A 17,438-nucleotide genomic window follows, 5' to 3' on the forward strand; every position below is an offset into this window, starting at 1 on the left:
CTTGAATATATCCAAGGAAGGAGACACCACAACCTCCTCTGGCAGCCTGTGCCAATGCTCATTCACCCTCACAAAAAAGTGGGGAAGTAAACAAGTGTCTCCTAGTGTTCATAAAGAACCTCTTGTATTTCAGTTTTTGCCCATTGCCTCTTTTCCTATCACTGAGCAGCACTGGAAAGAGTCTAGCTCTGTCCTCTTTAAGGTCTTCCTTCAGCTCTCCGATGGCTGATGTCATTGTCAGGCCACTGTCAGTTATCTTGGAAAGATCATGATGATCAAGAGAGGTGCCTGAAGACTGACGGAAAGTAAATGTCACTCCCATCTTCAAAAATGGCATGAAGGAGATCCAAGGGAACTGAGAGACCTTGATCCCTGGAAAGGTGACAGAACAAGTAACTCTGGAAACCATTTCCAGTGACCGAGCTCTTGCACAGGTTTCCCAGTGAGGTTGTGGAGTTTCACACCTTGAAGATATTCAAAACCCATCCAGACACGGTCATTGGCAACTGACTGTAGGTGAGCAGAGTAGCTGGACAAGGTGACCTCCAGAGATGCCTTCCAACCTCAGTCATTATGTGATTCTGTGAAAGCTGCGGCATGGGAGGCATAGGCTGCCCTTCATGTTTTCTTTCAGGTTACTTCCCAAAAAGTAAAGTTTTTTGAAAGTATAAATCAAATATATGTTCTATGATGTGTCCTCCATTGCCTAACCTTTGGAATTATATATGTTAGAATGCTGGATATGAAAGGAGACTGAGTTAGCTAGTATTCCCCTTTACTGTCAATAGGGAACTTGAACAGAGGCAGGTTATTCAATAGTCCAAATTCACAATGTGGCCATTGCTTATTGAAAGTCTCTGAATATTCATGAGAGAAAACTGAAGTTGAAAAATGTTTTTACATCTCAGTCACAGTAATTGACTGCCTTTATAAGTTGCTTTTCTTTAACTGTAATGTACTCTTAAATTGGGTTGTTTACAGCAGTTTTAGGGTAGAACTAGTTTGACATGAAAAGTGTGGTTACTATATGCTCAAAATGTCTCTTAATATCAGTAGCTTTGTTATACAGAAATTCAGCCATATACATACTATAAGGTTTGGAGTTAGGCTCTGTAAAATTTTGTATTTTCACACGTTCAAAAGTGTTTCTTTTATGCTTTAGTAAGTAATAGCAGGTGGATCAGTCACAAAGTAATGTTTTTGTTTAATTATGCCTGTTTCATCTGGGTGAATGAAACCAACTTGGAATTTAGTGCATTCTTACACATACATGTGTGTCTACAACAGAACAATGTGGTGTAAAAATATAGAGCTTTCTGCATGTGGGTTCAGTCAATTGAATTTACATAGCTTCTGTGCTTTCACTGGCCAGGAAAAAGTGTATATCACAGATGTTGGCAGGAGAGTTTAGTATTCAAAATTTGTTCCTGGACCTAGCATACGTTAAAAAAAAAAGAATATGTGACAGCTGCATTATTATGAAGTATGTGAATTTGTTTTGTAACAAAAAGGTAGGTTGACAACATTCATAATAAAGGCAAAAGAAGAACACATGTTATTATAAGTCTGTTTTGAAATGATACCTCATGGGTATAAAAATAAACCTCTGAAATGAGGTCTACATGTGTAAATGACAGTTCTGAATGGGATTGAAACTTGTACTAAAATGTATTTTAATACTGAAGAAACTCTAAATAGTACTTTTTTTCCCCTTAATTTTGTATCAGCTGCAAAGCTATCACATTTCTTTACAACCATGTATTTCTTTTAGATGGATATTAATCTTCATCTCATTAAAAACATTTTTATTATTAAATGGTCCACGTGTGCTCAGCTACCAAAAACCTACTCCACAATGCTTCTTGCAATATTAGCATGAAAAGCAGGAAATTAATTCTTTGTATTAGATTTAAATGCATTCCTTCCTTTAGACTGTATTAATGCAGATAGGTAAGAATTTATTTACAGTTATAGGCTAGATATAGCTAGATTTATCAGTTTGGAATGTCAGTTTGATATTGCCTTTCTTGAATTACCATATAAAATAAAACAAAGTTTAAATATCCAGATTTGGCTGTAAGAAAAGCAAGAAATATTTATGTTATGATTCCACATACCATATCTTCATTTGATATAAATTACTTGAGGAAGATTTCTAAATCTTTACTGAGCAGACTTCTACAACAGCTTCCTCTTAATGCAGGAGTTCAGCTTTCCCTTCTGAGATGGCTACCTAGGGTAGCTTAATGATAGGCATTACAGCTCCTAATTTCTAATTACTGTTTCTACCTCTGTAAAATAAACAAGGCCAAAGCATGGGTTTGGTCATTGTCATAGAATCATAGAATCATAGAATCAGATGGGTTGGAAAGGACCTCTGAGATCATCAAGTCCAACCCTTGATCCACTACCACCACAGTTGCTAGACCATGGCACTAAGTGTCCTGGGGTAGTTTTGTGTGTTCTTTTTATTTTTAGTCATTAATGTTCTTTAATGTCTTTCAGTTTTTTTCAAAACCTACTGCAGAGATATTTAAAACTTAATTTGTGAATTTGCCTTAGTCAATTTGTAGACTAAGGAAAATGGATGAGATTTCAGTGGGATGTCATGAAAATGGCAGTAAAAAATGTAATTTTTACTTAGTGTTGACAACACTGAAATTTCTCTGTAGGTGTGAACGTCGTTTTGAAGGGCACAGTAGCCGCTGCTATCCATGCGGAATTGCAGTGTCTCCTTGTGGACGGTTTATAGCCAGTGGATCAGATGACAAATATGTAAGTAATGCTTTTGCTTATTTTCCTCCTAAACTATAGGAACTACTCATATTCTATGTAAAAGAGTCTTTTTAAGTGTGTTTCTAGGATTCATTTTAATGTGTGAAACTGAGGTCTATGATACTTTCATGTAATTAATTCATATGTAGCAGTTACATATGATTCATGATCTTTTTGACTGAAAAAGCCCTGCACAGCTACATCTTAGTGCTCAAAGTAATTGTTAAAAGCTTCTTTCTACAGGTTTTCATAATGCTTGACTCTGAATTGTCATGTGTCATCAAAGATGAGGAGAATGTAGCACATTCCTGTAGCACAGCTTTATCTGTTTTATACATATCTGACCACTAGGAGCCATGTAGCAACTACATATTAATTTACTTAAGCTCCCAAATACAGGGTGGTAAATCTTTTTTCATGGGTATCTTAGGAACCAGTCAGCTGAATACAAAATGAGAAGTCATTCAACTGGAATTAGAACTTTCCACACCCTTGGTGTGTGTTTGCTCCCCAGACAGGTTCTCTTTTCAATGTCAACCATCTTTAAATTATTACACTTAGAAAAGAATCCTGAGTAAATGTGTATTGCTACCTTTTTGAGTATGCACCTAATTTTAATTCAGTTGTGCCTACATTGTTGGCAGAATGTTTTCCACAGTGTTTGTTAAGAGATAGATGATTGCTAACTTGTACTATAGGCATTTGAAACCAAAGTTGAATTGATTTTGTTGCAAACACAGCCTTTCAATACAGCTGGGTAGGGAAGTTTTAACTTTCTTCTAGGTATTTCTATGTGAGTCATCAAAACATGATACAGTTTCTGGTCAAATTCAGAATGAGAGAAATTTACTGTTGTCGCTAGTTTTGAAATACTGGCTCAAATCATGTATGAAGGTTAGAGATTTTATTGGCAGATTTCTGGATGTCTGGCAACAGGTAGTGTGTTCTTGACATTTCCATGATAAAATATACTTTTCAAGTGTCTTGTAAATTGCATTTCAAAATGCAAATTGCAATACAAAAGAAGGGCTTTTTGTTTTGTCTGTGAAACAAACAGATCTAATATTCATCTCAGCTCATAATGTACATGATACAAATATATTTATTTGAGATTACTAATTAAGGCTGCTTTTGAATTGTATAAAAAGAGGTACAGTCACAAGACCTGTTCTCTTCTCTTTTGTGTTAAGGTATTTGTTTGGAATTAGTGCTGATATACAAAAAAGAAAGACAGCATGATTTTACCCTTACTCCAAAGTCTTGGCACACGGTGGGTCATCAAATAAAGCTGAATAGCTAGAGTGCATCCTGCTCCACTCGGCATGCGGTCCCTGGTGGGCACAGTGCCAGTCAATACTTTCTAGTGTGGCTCCTGAGTTAGAATTTTTTGAATAATTTGCATCCTGTGTCTGTAGAGAATTTTCATTGGCCTTCTTGTCCCCTTAGGAAAACTGGGTCAAGTTTTGAAATCATGCTTACACTGTACTGTTAGGATAAAATGCAGGTTTGGGGCATTTTTAGGAGGCTTCCTTTTGAAGCGTTGAGACTGAATATACTTTTGTGTTTCCTTTTGAAACAGAAAATTGAATGTGGCATTGAATAACCCGTTCATATTGTTCAATTAAAAACATCCTGACAGATGGGCTAATGTTCAACTGGGACAGTTTTGATGGAATCAAGAAGTCACATAGTTTTGCAGATTGTATGAATGAATGTCCATTGGAATGAAAAAAATTGCATAAAAAATCAGCACTGTGGATACAAAGCGCATTCTGGAAATAAGTTATGTAACTTTCCACTGAGCAGTAACTGTATCTTCAATCATCTTGGAGTTTACTTTATCAAGTGCAAATCTTGCACTCTGTGGTTAACAAATGTGATTGATTTTAAAGCCAAAAGAGGCATAATTGGAATATAATTGAGCGACATTAATCTTAAACTACCTTTTATATTTCACAATATCTGAAGTATTTGACAGAGAGAAATACGTTGTCTACATTGATTAATAACAAAATCACATTCCTTCATGTCATAGAAACAGGAAACCAAAATATGTTATTGTAAGATAAAGAGATGAAAATTCTATCTGCCTTTTTCTCTACTTAGAAAGTGTATAACCTATTTTATATAAGAAGAGCTTGGTTTGGCTTCTGTGTGGGTGAAGTAGCCACTTGGTTTTATTTGAACTGCTTTCGTGTGTGTTAGTGTGAGATTTGTAGAAACTGTAAATTGAGGGTTGAAAGTGTTTCCCTAACTGGTTACTCCAACTTCTTTAAGAGAACTTTTATCAAGACCTGTATAGGACCTGATAGTCTGATCAAAGTGGGTAATCAGTATCCTGGTTTTGAATGGTAATTTTCCTTTACATAATTAATCATGATTAGAAAATATAGAAAGTTAACATCTCTAACATCAGATTTTCTATTAATTTTAAATAGTCTAGGGTTACAACTGAAATTGGTTGACTTTTTCTCAACTGAATATACCTAATATTTTAATTTCTAGCTATTTTACAAGGGGACAGTTTAAAGTTTCTGACTATCAAACAACACTATTAAGGATATTGGACAAATATACTCTAAATTGGGTTTAGATTTCCATTTTGCTGGACTCTGTACAAAAATGTTTACCTAAACATTTGTTGACTAAAGAAATCTTAGTGTAAAAAACCAAAAAATACCTAGAGAGTGCGAAATGCTACTTTTTATAATAAAAATAACTAATTTTCTTCTGTGCTCCATGTAGTTATAGTTGGATGTTTTACTTTATGTCTAATTAGGTTCTTAATTTTTGTCTTTGAAAACCTTAGGGCTCTCTGAATAAATTTCAAGTTTCCAGAAATGAAGTAGGGAATGCAGAAATAAATATTTGGCTCTTTAATTGTTTTCAGACTCAGTATTTCTAACTGTCTTTGATCTGTAGACTCTAAGAGGCACATTTTGACCTTAGTGCTGAAATGGAATTTTCTGAAATAAAACTCTCTGTCTCTGTCAAATCTCAAAGCCTGGGTTCACAGTTAGCATGGATTGACCCATACTACAAACCCAGAAGTTTTCCAGCATAACAGGTTGCTACATCAATAACATCAATAACAAAAATACATGGGTAATATATGACATTGTCTTCCCTTTTATTTACACTTTCCACAAAGTCTAGGATTTTGCCCACTGCCATTGTCTTTGAAATGTTAAATCCAGGATTAAATTTATGCCTTTTAACTGTGAAGGCACCAAAGTCAGAGTAGGAAGATTGTTTCTTCTTACCCAAAGGGCATCAATACCCAAAGATGTAACAGAAGACAGGATAAAGCAATTTCATGATTATACATAACCTCACTACTTGATCCCCTAATTGTTTTTTTCAAAATTGGTTTTAGAGTAAATTCCCATCATGCAAATGATGCTGAAAAGTGATTCTGGTTGAGGGCATATCCAAAGAGTTCTGCAAACCTGTGAGTGGTGTCTGAATGCAAACCCAGACCTGATATTGTGTGCAGACTTGGTTGTTTTCTGATATAAGATTCTGCATCAGGCATAACACCAACTGTAGAATTTGTTTACAGTTGACACCTTGATTTTAAATAGCTACAGAGGTTGATATTCCAAATAGAATATCAGTCTTCTTGCGCAATAGAATATCAGTCCTGCTGAGCAATATATTCCAGTGTTTTGCTACCAGAAAAATACATTTGGATGTTGGGTTGCCAGCACTGTTTTGTTCTGTACATCTTGCACTTAATTACTTCTTAATGTAATCATTTCCATAGATGTTTAGGTTATATTTCTTAATTCCCATAAATATAGTATTAGTCACATTGGTCTTTCTGTGGCTGAGTTCTGACTTATGAAATGGAGATTAGCAATGATATGTTTCTTCTCTCCTTTTAGCTTTAAAAGAAGAATTTAAATGTGACCTGTCTCAGTTTGTTATTCCTGTGATTAGTTGATCTGATCTCATTTATATGAAATACTTCCATCCTTGTGTGTCTGTGGTGTGATAAAATTTGAAATTTCATCAGATTAGGTCCAGGATTGCAAAAAATGGTCTAGATATCAAAGAAGAAACAACTCAAGAGTGCCAAAATGTAAATGATAAAATAATGTGGTTGTTTGTTCTCCCTTTGAGACTCCAGTTTGCTAGAACTTTCTGGTACAAATGAATAGAAGGTGAAAGACTACAGATGAGGGAAAAGGCAAGGGGTTGGGAAAGATATTCTGGTATGGATGAATGCAAATGTAAGAGGCAGGATTTGTTAACAACTTAGAATGTTTAGTTCTATATCTCTTAGGAGTGTATCTTGGAGGTATCACTGATGCTTAAATTAGGTATCTTTGATACAATAGAGTACGCTTTAATATTTGGCTTGAAAACAATAAGAGAAATTTTTTTACTGCTTTACTGGAAAATTACTTTTAGAAATGTGTGATAGTGCTATTGTATAGTATTTATTGTTGTGGTCTATGCTTCATACCAGAGGGCTTGCAGAACAGAATGTATTCTATGAGGCAGTAGTAGCAACTATCTGAAGTATTTTGGTTTTCAGTGTCATTGGTATCCCAATTATATATTGCTCAACTTTTATTTTATGTGTCCAGACTGTTTAACTAAGATAGGCTTTAAGAGAAAACATCTGGAGAAAATACCGTTAGTGATGTTTACTGTGGAAAAGGCAGGAATGACATTGTTTGGCAGAACAAAATCCAGAGAATAATGACAGCAGAGAATGAATGACAGACTGACACTGCCTCTCTGTCAGCTATTGCTAGAGAAAATCTATCTCCTTCCAAAGAAAAACAAAAATTTGTGTTACTCTTGAGTCTGAGTGTCTTGAATTCTTTGGTAGTGTAGTTGGCTCTTAGGCTGATTGTCCTAGAAGTGAAGAGATAAATAGTACTTTCTTATTAATACAGCCATGATTTTGGGTATGCTGTTACTTCACTGCCTCTTTGGGTGTATCTTTGAAGATGACTGAAAATCGTAGCCTTGGTAGATTATTTTATGAACCGTGGAATTATGTGAATATGAGTAGATTAAGTGCTCTTGTGTGCTTTTTGGTCAGTTCGGACTATTGCTTTGTCTAGGCTGCTGCACCTCAGACCTGACCACCACAAAATCAGACTGGCACTTAAGAGAAGTGGACAATTTTCTGCTGGCTATATATGTGTTGTTATTTAACTAGTACAGAATACCTTTTTTTTTCCAGTCAAACTGAATTTCGTTAGTCTGTAGTGTGTTACTGTGTTAACATTTCAGTTTGGTAATGTTTTTGAGAGCTGAGCGGAAGTATGAGAAATTAGTCTTTTTGCTAAAGAAAACTGACTTTATAGAAAATAACATGTGTTCAAATGTAGGCAAAACAGGAAGTCAAAGTAGATATGAATACCAAAGGTTAATTTTGGAATGTATGCAGCAGTGAGGCGCTAAAAGTGGATATGTATAGTTTTGAACCCCCAGGGCTTATGTTTTCTATATGTGCAGCTCTTGGTCTACAACTCTGACAGTAGCTGAATTTTGTGTATCATTGGTACGTATGACTGTAACCCTACTAGTTGATTGCATTTTGCTTGCAAATTTATTAAGATGGGGTAATTCTTTCTAAAGGTACTAAAATTCCCTCTTATGCATAAAAATCTGATTAAAGATCCTCTGTACCATCTGAATCTTTCAGTACTTTTGTCAAACAGTCAACACCAGTACATAAACAGGGAATGTGATTATTGGTAGACTTGCTATAGAGAAGGATCTTAACAGCAGTCAGAAAAGAACCATTTTGAAAGTGAGTGTGATTCAACCATGATGTTTCATAATGAGAGGTGAGGTAAATTTTCTTATAACAAAATCTTCAATTAATAATTCTGCACTCTGACAATACTACCTATATTGTAAAAGTAAAAGCAAACTAAATACAATAGTGTTTGGTGCTACATAAATTTCTTAGGCAGACAAATGAAAACAATCATATATATAAGGCCTTGAAATTGACAAATGAAATAGAAACTAAAATGGGCAAAAATTACAATTTGGATGCTTCAGAGAAGGGTGGCTTACAGAGGCAAGTCAGAGATATGGTTTCTGTAATCTCTTTTTAGTGAGGAAAATTCAAAATGTGTTAGCTACAACTGCCATCAGATTGATATATCTAAAAAGTATCTTCTGCAACCTGTAAGATGACTGACCTTGATAATATTGACTATTAATCATAAAGAGCATTTTTAATGTTCACTGGTACTCTTTTTGTAGTTATGTCAAAGGAACTCATATGGAAACTGGAATCTTACTGTAGTGGGAAATTTCCTGTGACTAGCACAAAGGCAGCCTCCATAAGTGGCATTAAAAGGGGAAGGGACTCTGAGGGGCCATACTGTACTCAGCATTTTGGTGCCAGGCTTGATTAGACTTTCCATGTAACCATGTGGCAAATACGTAAGAAATCTTGGGACTGAAGAGCATTAATCAGTGCTTAGGATATTTGTGAAATCTGTTTTATTACGTGTGGATTTGGCACTGATACCTATAGTTAAGGTAGTCTAACACTTTCCACTATAATTCTGGTTTTGTTTGCTTATAACTGAGAACGTTTTGGGCTGAAACTTTCCATGTTGGGTGTCTGCTTCAGGCTGATTGTTTTTTTTTCTTTAGTATAAGTATTTCAGGAGCTTTTTCAGCTTGAGATTGAGGAAAAATACATGATTCAATGGGATATGTGCCCCAGTATAAACAGGGGACAATGGAGTTCAAATCAAGCAATTATATCATAAACTCTGAGATTATGCATCAAGTTTGATGGCACTGATGGCGACAAATGAAGAATAAAGCCTTGTTAATAAATGCAGATACCCTTTATGAAATCATAAGTAAGATTATTTATTTATTTTTCCATCAATGGGCTTTAACACTTCTATCTTCTGTAGCTCATTTGAAAGATTAGAAAAAATAGTCACAGAAAAGGGATGACTTTGACCAATCTATGCAAAACCTGTGAAGAAAAAAATTCTCTATTTGCTTATGGCCAAATTAAGCATCCTAGACTTCAATGTCTTTTTGGTTTTTGTTAGTGGGGTTTCTTTCTGTGATCTGTTTGTAAAATATGTACTCCAGTTTGAGGCCACAGCAGTTACAAAGGGTTTTCCTGGAAGCTGGTGTTGCTTTTCTGATCCCTGTCCAAAAGCCGATAACAAGGAGAATTTTTGTGTTATTCTGCAGTGTTTCTGTTTCTGATTTGCTTCCCCCTCTTTCCCATCCCAGGAGGGGCTAGGAGTATAAGTAGTTTGACACAAATGCATATGGGCATGGATTGGATTAGGAAACAGTGGGAACAGGTGGGGACAAGTTTCCTTTGAAGATTGCATGTGAGAAAACAGAGGAAAGAATTTATAGTGAAACTTTGCAGATAAAGAGTCAATTTATTTAGCACACTCTACCAATGCAGTAGAATAAAGTAGTTTTCCATTTGGATGTGAATTCCTCCACTCGAGGAGGGGCCTTCACCCTTCTTTTCTGTCTCTTGGTACAAATCTGAAGAAGAAAGCACAAACTTATATATGCTTGTAAGGTGCTAAATACACTGTCACACTCTGGGTTAATGAGAACTGACTACTCCAAATTTTCTTCAAACAACAAGTGAAAGGAAATACAAGTAAGTATGTGGTTATGGGTGCAGGAAACTTGTTTGGAAGCTAATGGGTACAGGTAAATTATTTTTACTTTTGGCTGACCCTTAGCAAGAAATGGAAAGGAAATACCATTATCTACTGAATCAGTATTTTTATTAGAAGAAATTGGTCTTAATATATAAAAAAGGGATTGACTTTGGCTAAAGTCTACAACAGATTATATGCACATATGTATTTTGTGTATTGCTGAGTACTTCCTAGACTGTTTTGTTTTCTTTTTTGTTACATTTGGTTTGCTGAAAATCTGTTCTTCCTCTGTCATTGATTTCATATTTTCAAGGGTTTTTTAATTCTATGGCTAGTGTTATGATATCATTTCTAACTCAGTTACTAACTGGTTTTTTGGGGCTGTTTGTTGTTTTTTTTTTCTGTAGAGAAGAAAATCTGTTAAGTATAGAATAGCAAAAGAATTTGAATGACACCAGGAAATACAGTAAAACTAAAATTATGGCAGACTATGGTAAAAGAATGTTTATACTGGAATTATTTCTCTTCTTATGAATGTTATTTCTGTTAAAACACAATTTTATTTTTTTTTTAACTATTGAAGTTAAAAATGAATGTACTGAAAAGTTTATTTTCACTCTTGAACCAAGCTAACTTTTATTCTCAGAATTTAGGCTATCATTACCTAGTTTAAATATCTGTGACTAGTTACTTAAACAGAAGCTGGTTTTATACAGTTTTATGTGATGATGTTTTTCTTTTAATCACATTTCATTGTTTACATGTCAAAATTACTGTGATTGAAAATTATTATTACTTTCCCTTAAATCACAGTTATTGGAAGAGAAGATGATAGCTGCCACAACATAATGAACTATTCTTGGATGTAGCTAGAGACTGTGCCCCTTTTTCTGTTGAAGTTGAACTGTGACACCTAAATATTTAAGATCTATAGGGCTAGAAGTACAGTATCAGAAAGATGTTTACCACTAGTTCCATTAGGATAGAATTGTAAGAATGAAGTACAGTGGGCAGGTTGCATTCCCAGCCATGTTCTGTGTGTTTTGTTTAGCAGCTGTTCAGTATGAACTTAGTCTTTGTAGTAAAGGTCAGAATAAAGGTCTTTCCCATGTCTTTGAATGATTTGGTGGTTGGCTACAGATGGGGTTCTACCTGTAGTTGCTTGTCATTACTTTTCTCTGGCTCAGTGAATCTTGTAATACAATGTGACGATTCAGAAGAGTGTTGCATCCCAGCCTAATCTCTAGCTCAGGGCTTAGAATAATTTCTTGAAAGGTGGGGGTTAAGAGTTTGGATGCTTTTTAGTTTGAGAAGTGTGATTAGACCACCAAATACACACTTGCTACATTCTACTGAAACTGCACAAATGCTTCATAGCATTTTTTGAAATAAAAGTATGAGCCTAATGGTTGATTTAGAAACTGTGTGGAAGAATAAAAATTACTAGAATACCTGGGCTTCACAACCTTTGGATTTGTCTTCAAAAAAATAGTGAAATATTATTACATGTATTTTACAGAGTGGAATGGGAACATAAAGATTTAGCCAAAAATGAATGTGGTCCTTCCTGAATTAAACTGAGAACCTGGAATGGAAAATTAATTTTTATTGGATAATTTTGGCAAAGTTCTGTAAGCTACTAGATTATGATGGAAAAATTTCAGCTTCACTAACCATGTCTCTCTGTGATAGGTTCTCTTGGTTAAAAAATAGAGCATGTTTCTTCTTAGCTTAGAAATTGTTGGAAGGCATTGTAGATCTGTGAATCAGAGCATCTTGTGCTCTTGACTCTTGCTGTCATTGACTTTACCTCTTCTTTGTGCCTCCTTCCGGTAAAGGGAAGGAGAATAGGCTTGAACAGGAGAAGTAGCAGTAAAGCAATTTGAAGCCAGAAAGAGAAAATATGGTGAGTGATAGAAAACATAGTCCTGTCTGCTGCCTGTACCTTCCTGCCAAGACTGGTCTGAGTATATGGAGAAGAACTGATGCAATTGCAGAGTAATTAACTTGTGAAGGGAAATAATTGCTTGCAGTAGAAGTTTTGTAAACCTATTTTACTAGCTACCCATGTGTCAGTTGTGCAGAGTCCAGATAACTTACAGTGTGTACCAAGCACCTGAATTTTGATTTTATCTTCAGTGCAGTTCTATTCTGTTTAAGTTCTTATATCTAACAAAGTTCTACAGTTTGTTAAAAAACACAATTTGTTTGTCCTGTTTTGGTCATTCCCACAGTTCTAAAGGGGATAGATGTGCTCAGTAGCTATGAGGAATAGGATTTGACTCCTTTATGATACAAACACTTCAAACTGTCATGACATTACTGAATATTTTTATACCATTGAACCATTTTGACAAGAGATCCTCAAGATTTTGGAGGGCTGTTTGGTAAGAACGATTTCTCCCTGTTCTCGCAAATACTCTTTAGTTAGTTAAATGAGGAGGAGCATCCAGTTCTGGAGAGTGCAGTGCAGCTTGTAATACTTCTTGCTCACCTCTCACTCAGTGCACTCCTTTCCTTTCTGAAATCTCCCTGGAATATGGATTTCTGTACCATCTTATCTCTCATTTTCTTGAGACATGCATATTGCAATTAATTTTGTGAGTATGGCTGTTGTATTGTGCTCTGGAACTGTGATGGTGATAGTACAACCTGACTGCAGTCTCTACTACACCTCTTCTTTGCTGGAGTACAAAGGTAATTTCTAGCACTCTGTTTGTGTCCAGCCCTATCTGGACAATAGGGCTGTCCGATATAAAGTGTGGCAAAGCTTGGCTAAGAAGAAGGGAGCACAATGTTCCAGGTACTGAGATGTCGCATACGTGTCAACATCTGATAATTTTGATACTGTTTGAGTCATGGTATAGTATCATCAGAGTGAAGAATGGAAAGCCATGATGTAGGGAGGAGAATGTAAATAACCAACACTGCCTCTGTATTCTTTTATATCAATAAAAGATGAATCTGGAGGTGCTGGAACTGGAGGTACTTATAAAGAGCCGTTCTTCCATTTCTGTATGGTACAGCAAGAATTTGAGTAGTCCTGTATACAGACTGATTTTACTAATACGTGGTCTTGTACTTCCTATTAGAGCAAATACTTTCATGTCTACAGACACATCAGAATGCTTTCCTTTGTGTCATTATATCACTTTTGTCTTCTTTGGATTCCCCTTACCTATCTGTTCCCTTGTGAACTGATCATGTCCCAAGTGGTGGAAGTCACAGTAGCTGTGTTATGGCCATGTGTTTTAAAACAAACAAACAATTGCTGCTTTCGTACTACTAGCAATGACTACTCATTATTATAACTAGTTTCCTGAGATGTTTTAAAGTAGGGAGAAAGGTCTTACTTTTTAAGGCAGGATTTGCAATTAACAAGCATTTGCTGTATCCATTTAGAAAGGACAGAATGATTTTACCACATTGCTGGAGACAATGCTACTTTCCCAGTTAGCATGGCAATATCTGTGTGGAATGCTACCAAAGATCCAGAGTTTAAAAATTCATACCTACATTTCTGTCTGTATTTAGGTACTCCATTTGTGCCAGTAGGTGGTTTTAATTCCATATCCCGGGCAGAATCCAGGATATGTGAGGTTTATAAAGTGGATACAATTAAGTAGATTTACATTTGGCTTCTTGGTTTGCATAGCAGTGAATTTGGTTATGAATGGAATACTTGACACTGAGGGCAACCCAGTGTTGCTTCAGTGCTGGTTAGGACTACAGAATCTTAGGTGTTGAATCATAAGATTTGTTTTCTGAGTAGAACATTACAAGTTTTTCAGGACCTGCATTGGTCCATGAGTCCTTTCATATATTGGGAAGACTGTCATTTGAGTCTGTAAGTTTTTTGGACATATACCTTGCCATTTGCTGTCTGCTAGGGGAAGCTCAGCTGCCTTGAGTCTGAATGATTTAACTTATTTTAGGGTACTATCAGCAAAAAACTTAAGTCACAGAGTGACACACTGTTGTAATAGCACCTATACACAGTTTAGTTTAATTTGTCAGTCTGTGTTCTAAATTCCACATTCATTAACTGCAGAGATTTGGTAAAGACAATGAAACTTTAATTTTTTTTATTGAAACTATAAAGTTTGGATTATCATTTTAATATTTTTTGCATACTTTACAATTCATTCTGTCTTTTGAAATACACATTTTATTTATAATGTACCAAATAAGTCTACATCTGTTATGTGTCTGTTTAATATGCCTTGTGTATGCCTAGTGTATCCTGCAAACAATTGTTATTTTACTAGATAAGGAACAGTCTAAAACAATCCTATGTGTCTGCACATGACTTTCACATGTATTTCTTATGTGGAGGAGTTATACTCCTGGGTTTATTTTCAAACCTTTTTTTTTTAACGTAAGATAATGCTAATTTAGAATCACAATGCAATCATTTTCATAGCGTCAGTATGCTTATGACTTTCACTGATTTTAGGATTGGTTTCTTGATGCAGTTTTGCATTTGCTCTTTTTCATTATTTGAGGCTGTACCAGTAAAAATTTAATTTTCTTCTTGGAAGGTGCTTTTCCCCTTTTTATTTTTAGAAACAAAGGCAGGCAGTATATTTTTGCTCATTGATGATACCTGCATCATTTGTAATATTATTGAATTGTTATTGAATTCTATGCTGTTCAATTAGAAATTGAAAAGATCTGTGTTGAAACTGAAAAATTTATTTTAAGAGAGGAGTTTTCAAATTTAGAAAGGTCTTTGATTCTACTTAAAAGAAAGGATTTAAATTCCAAAGAACACCATTTAAAATATATTTTAAGAGAGTCATTGTTTTACCTACCTACTTGAAATATACCTAATGTTTAGTTATTTATGGGGAAAAGATTCTAAATATTCTCTCTAAATACTTTTTTTTTATTTAACTTAAGCATTTGCTAAATTATCTCAAATTATAGAAAATAATTCCAAGATTATGATTTTTATATCTTTTTAGCTATGATTTAAATTTTCTAACTTCTCTGTAGGCTGAATATTTAGCCTTCCTACACTACAATTTAGTGCTTCTAGAACATTATAAATCTTTTTATAGTGAAAATATGGTCTCATTTTTTTTAGGCTTACATATATGAAATGCGTTCAAGCACTTTCTTACATAAACTGGGGAGACACACAGAATCTGTTATCAATGTCACCTTTAGTCCTTCATCTCCACAGGTAAGTCATTGCTTTTTTTTCTCTCTGTAATTAAAACATGTCAAATCTTGTAACTTTATAATTTTAAAGTTACAAAATTTCCAAAAAACTCCTCACTGTAATCTTGCTTTTTACTGCTCTTTTTTTTAATTGCCAATATGCTGCGGATAGGTAAGGCTGTTCATCTACTTCCAGCTATAGTGTGGTTATTGTGCCAAGTATAAACTCATGCAAAATGCCTCATTCTACAGAGACAAATGCTCTGACAAAGGGCCTATAAAGAAGACTTCTGGCCTGGGAACTATATTGAGCCTGTATATGTTGAAGGTTGGGAAAATGTACATCCATATCAAATTACCTGAATAGACTACTAATTCAGAGTATGTAAGGGAAAAATAAGTAGGGACAGGGATGTGACAAGGTACTCAGGCCTGCTGTCATTACTCAAAGGCCTGAAAGATTTAGAAAGGAGCATTATTTTAAGTGTACTGTGTCAGAATAAATATTGAAATAGCTTTATCACAATATTTTGAAAAACTGTTACTGTTGTGCTTTGAGCCTTTCAGATCTCTATAGATAAAAAGTACTCCAAAGAAGTTAGGCATTATACAATAACAGGTTCTGTTTTTTCACTGATCATTAATACTGTGCTAACAGCATTATATTTCAATATAATGGTTTAATTATAGTGAAGCAAAGGACTTTGCTAAGTTTTATCTTGACACCCAAGCTTCCCTGCAGCTTGTTTGTCATGTGTATACTGTTTTTAATCCTATGGATTTTCCTTCTTTGTTTTAATATATTGAATCTGCATTGAAATGTTATACTTTCTACTTTTTTCCTTACTTAAAAGACACAACAATGATCACTATATATTCATAAAAGAGTACACAGTAGCTCCTGTTTACTCACTATCTCCTCACCACTGGCTATGCGTGCTACTATTAAAAAATATTTATATGTAAGTAAAATTTCTTTACATTCAGGACTATTGTCACATTTATGTATCTCCTTCCATTTTTTAATAAATGTTCTAGCTTTTTAGTGATTTTAGACTTCCTGGAAGTTTTATTCGTTGTGTATATGTTGTTTGAACTGCAAAATTGTTGATCGCTGTCTTGTGGTGAACATTATGTATTTCTTGGTTTTGGATTCAGCAATGCTATATTCAACCAAATGGTATGTTTTATTAAATTTTACACCCAGATTAAGACTAATAAAGTGTTTAGCACTGAACACATTTCTGCAAAAAGGTGTTATATACTAAAAGAGTAGACCTGACTGGAGTCTGGCAGCACCTTGATCTGTGGTGCAGCTGTTGGAATGTGGCTTGGTGGGAAATGTCTTATTAGAGTTCATCTGTTAAAAGTCTAGTGGTTCAGTTGTAGCAATATTATGGAACAAGGCTTTGAAATAACTAAGTTCAGGCAAATCAGCTCTTGATCAAGGGGGAAAGAATCCATAAATGGTGTAAAATAAACATTGGCTGTGGCTCTAAGCCATTCTGCTCTGAGAGTGTACCTTGGGGCACAAATTCTGAACTTTACGAAACATCACATGGTCAGTTTAAGAGCCAAATCTGAAGTTCACGGGCCACAAATCCTTTTCTTGAAGAGCTCTTTCCTGAGAAAGAAGATCTGTTGGATTTCAACCAGCTAATGAATCTCCCCAAAAATATGGTTCTGGGGGAAGATTTTGAAGCCGATATAATCAGGAACATTTTACTAAAAAGAAAGAAATGTGCAAAACCTGTTCCTTTTAAGTATTGCAGATAAAATATAAATTTGATTACCCAAGTCATTGTGCATAGTAAGCACTTCAAAATGCTTTCTGAGTAAGCATTTTTGAGGGAGTCA

At 35.0% G+C, this 17,438-nt stretch overlaps 1 protein-coding gene across 3 annotated transcripts in view; it reads left to right on the forward strand.

Annotated features, from left to right (window-relative positions):
* Window positions 1-17,438, forward strand: part of WDR27 (WD repeat domain 27) — a 100,415-nt gene that overhangs the window by 42,179 nt on the left and 40,798 nt on the right. For all 3 annotated transcript variants that reach the window (XM_032683846.1, XM_032683848.1, XM_032683847.1), the window contains 2 exons: window positions 2,673-2,775; window positions 15,505-15,603. In XM_032683846.1, the coding sequence (XP_032539737.1) occupies window positions 2,673-2,775; window positions 15,505-15,603 (202 nt within the window). The remainder of the gene's footprint in view (window positions 1-2,672; window positions 2,776-15,504; window positions 15,604-17,438) is intronic.

Source organism: Chiroxiphia lanceolata, chromosome 3 (assembly GCF_009829145.1).
Source record: "Chiroxiphia lanceolata isolate bChiLan1 chromosome 3, bChiLan1.pri, whole genome shotgun sequence".
NCBI lineage: Eukaryota > Metazoa > Chordata > Aves > Passeriformes > Pipridae > Chiroxiphia > Chiroxiphia lanceolata.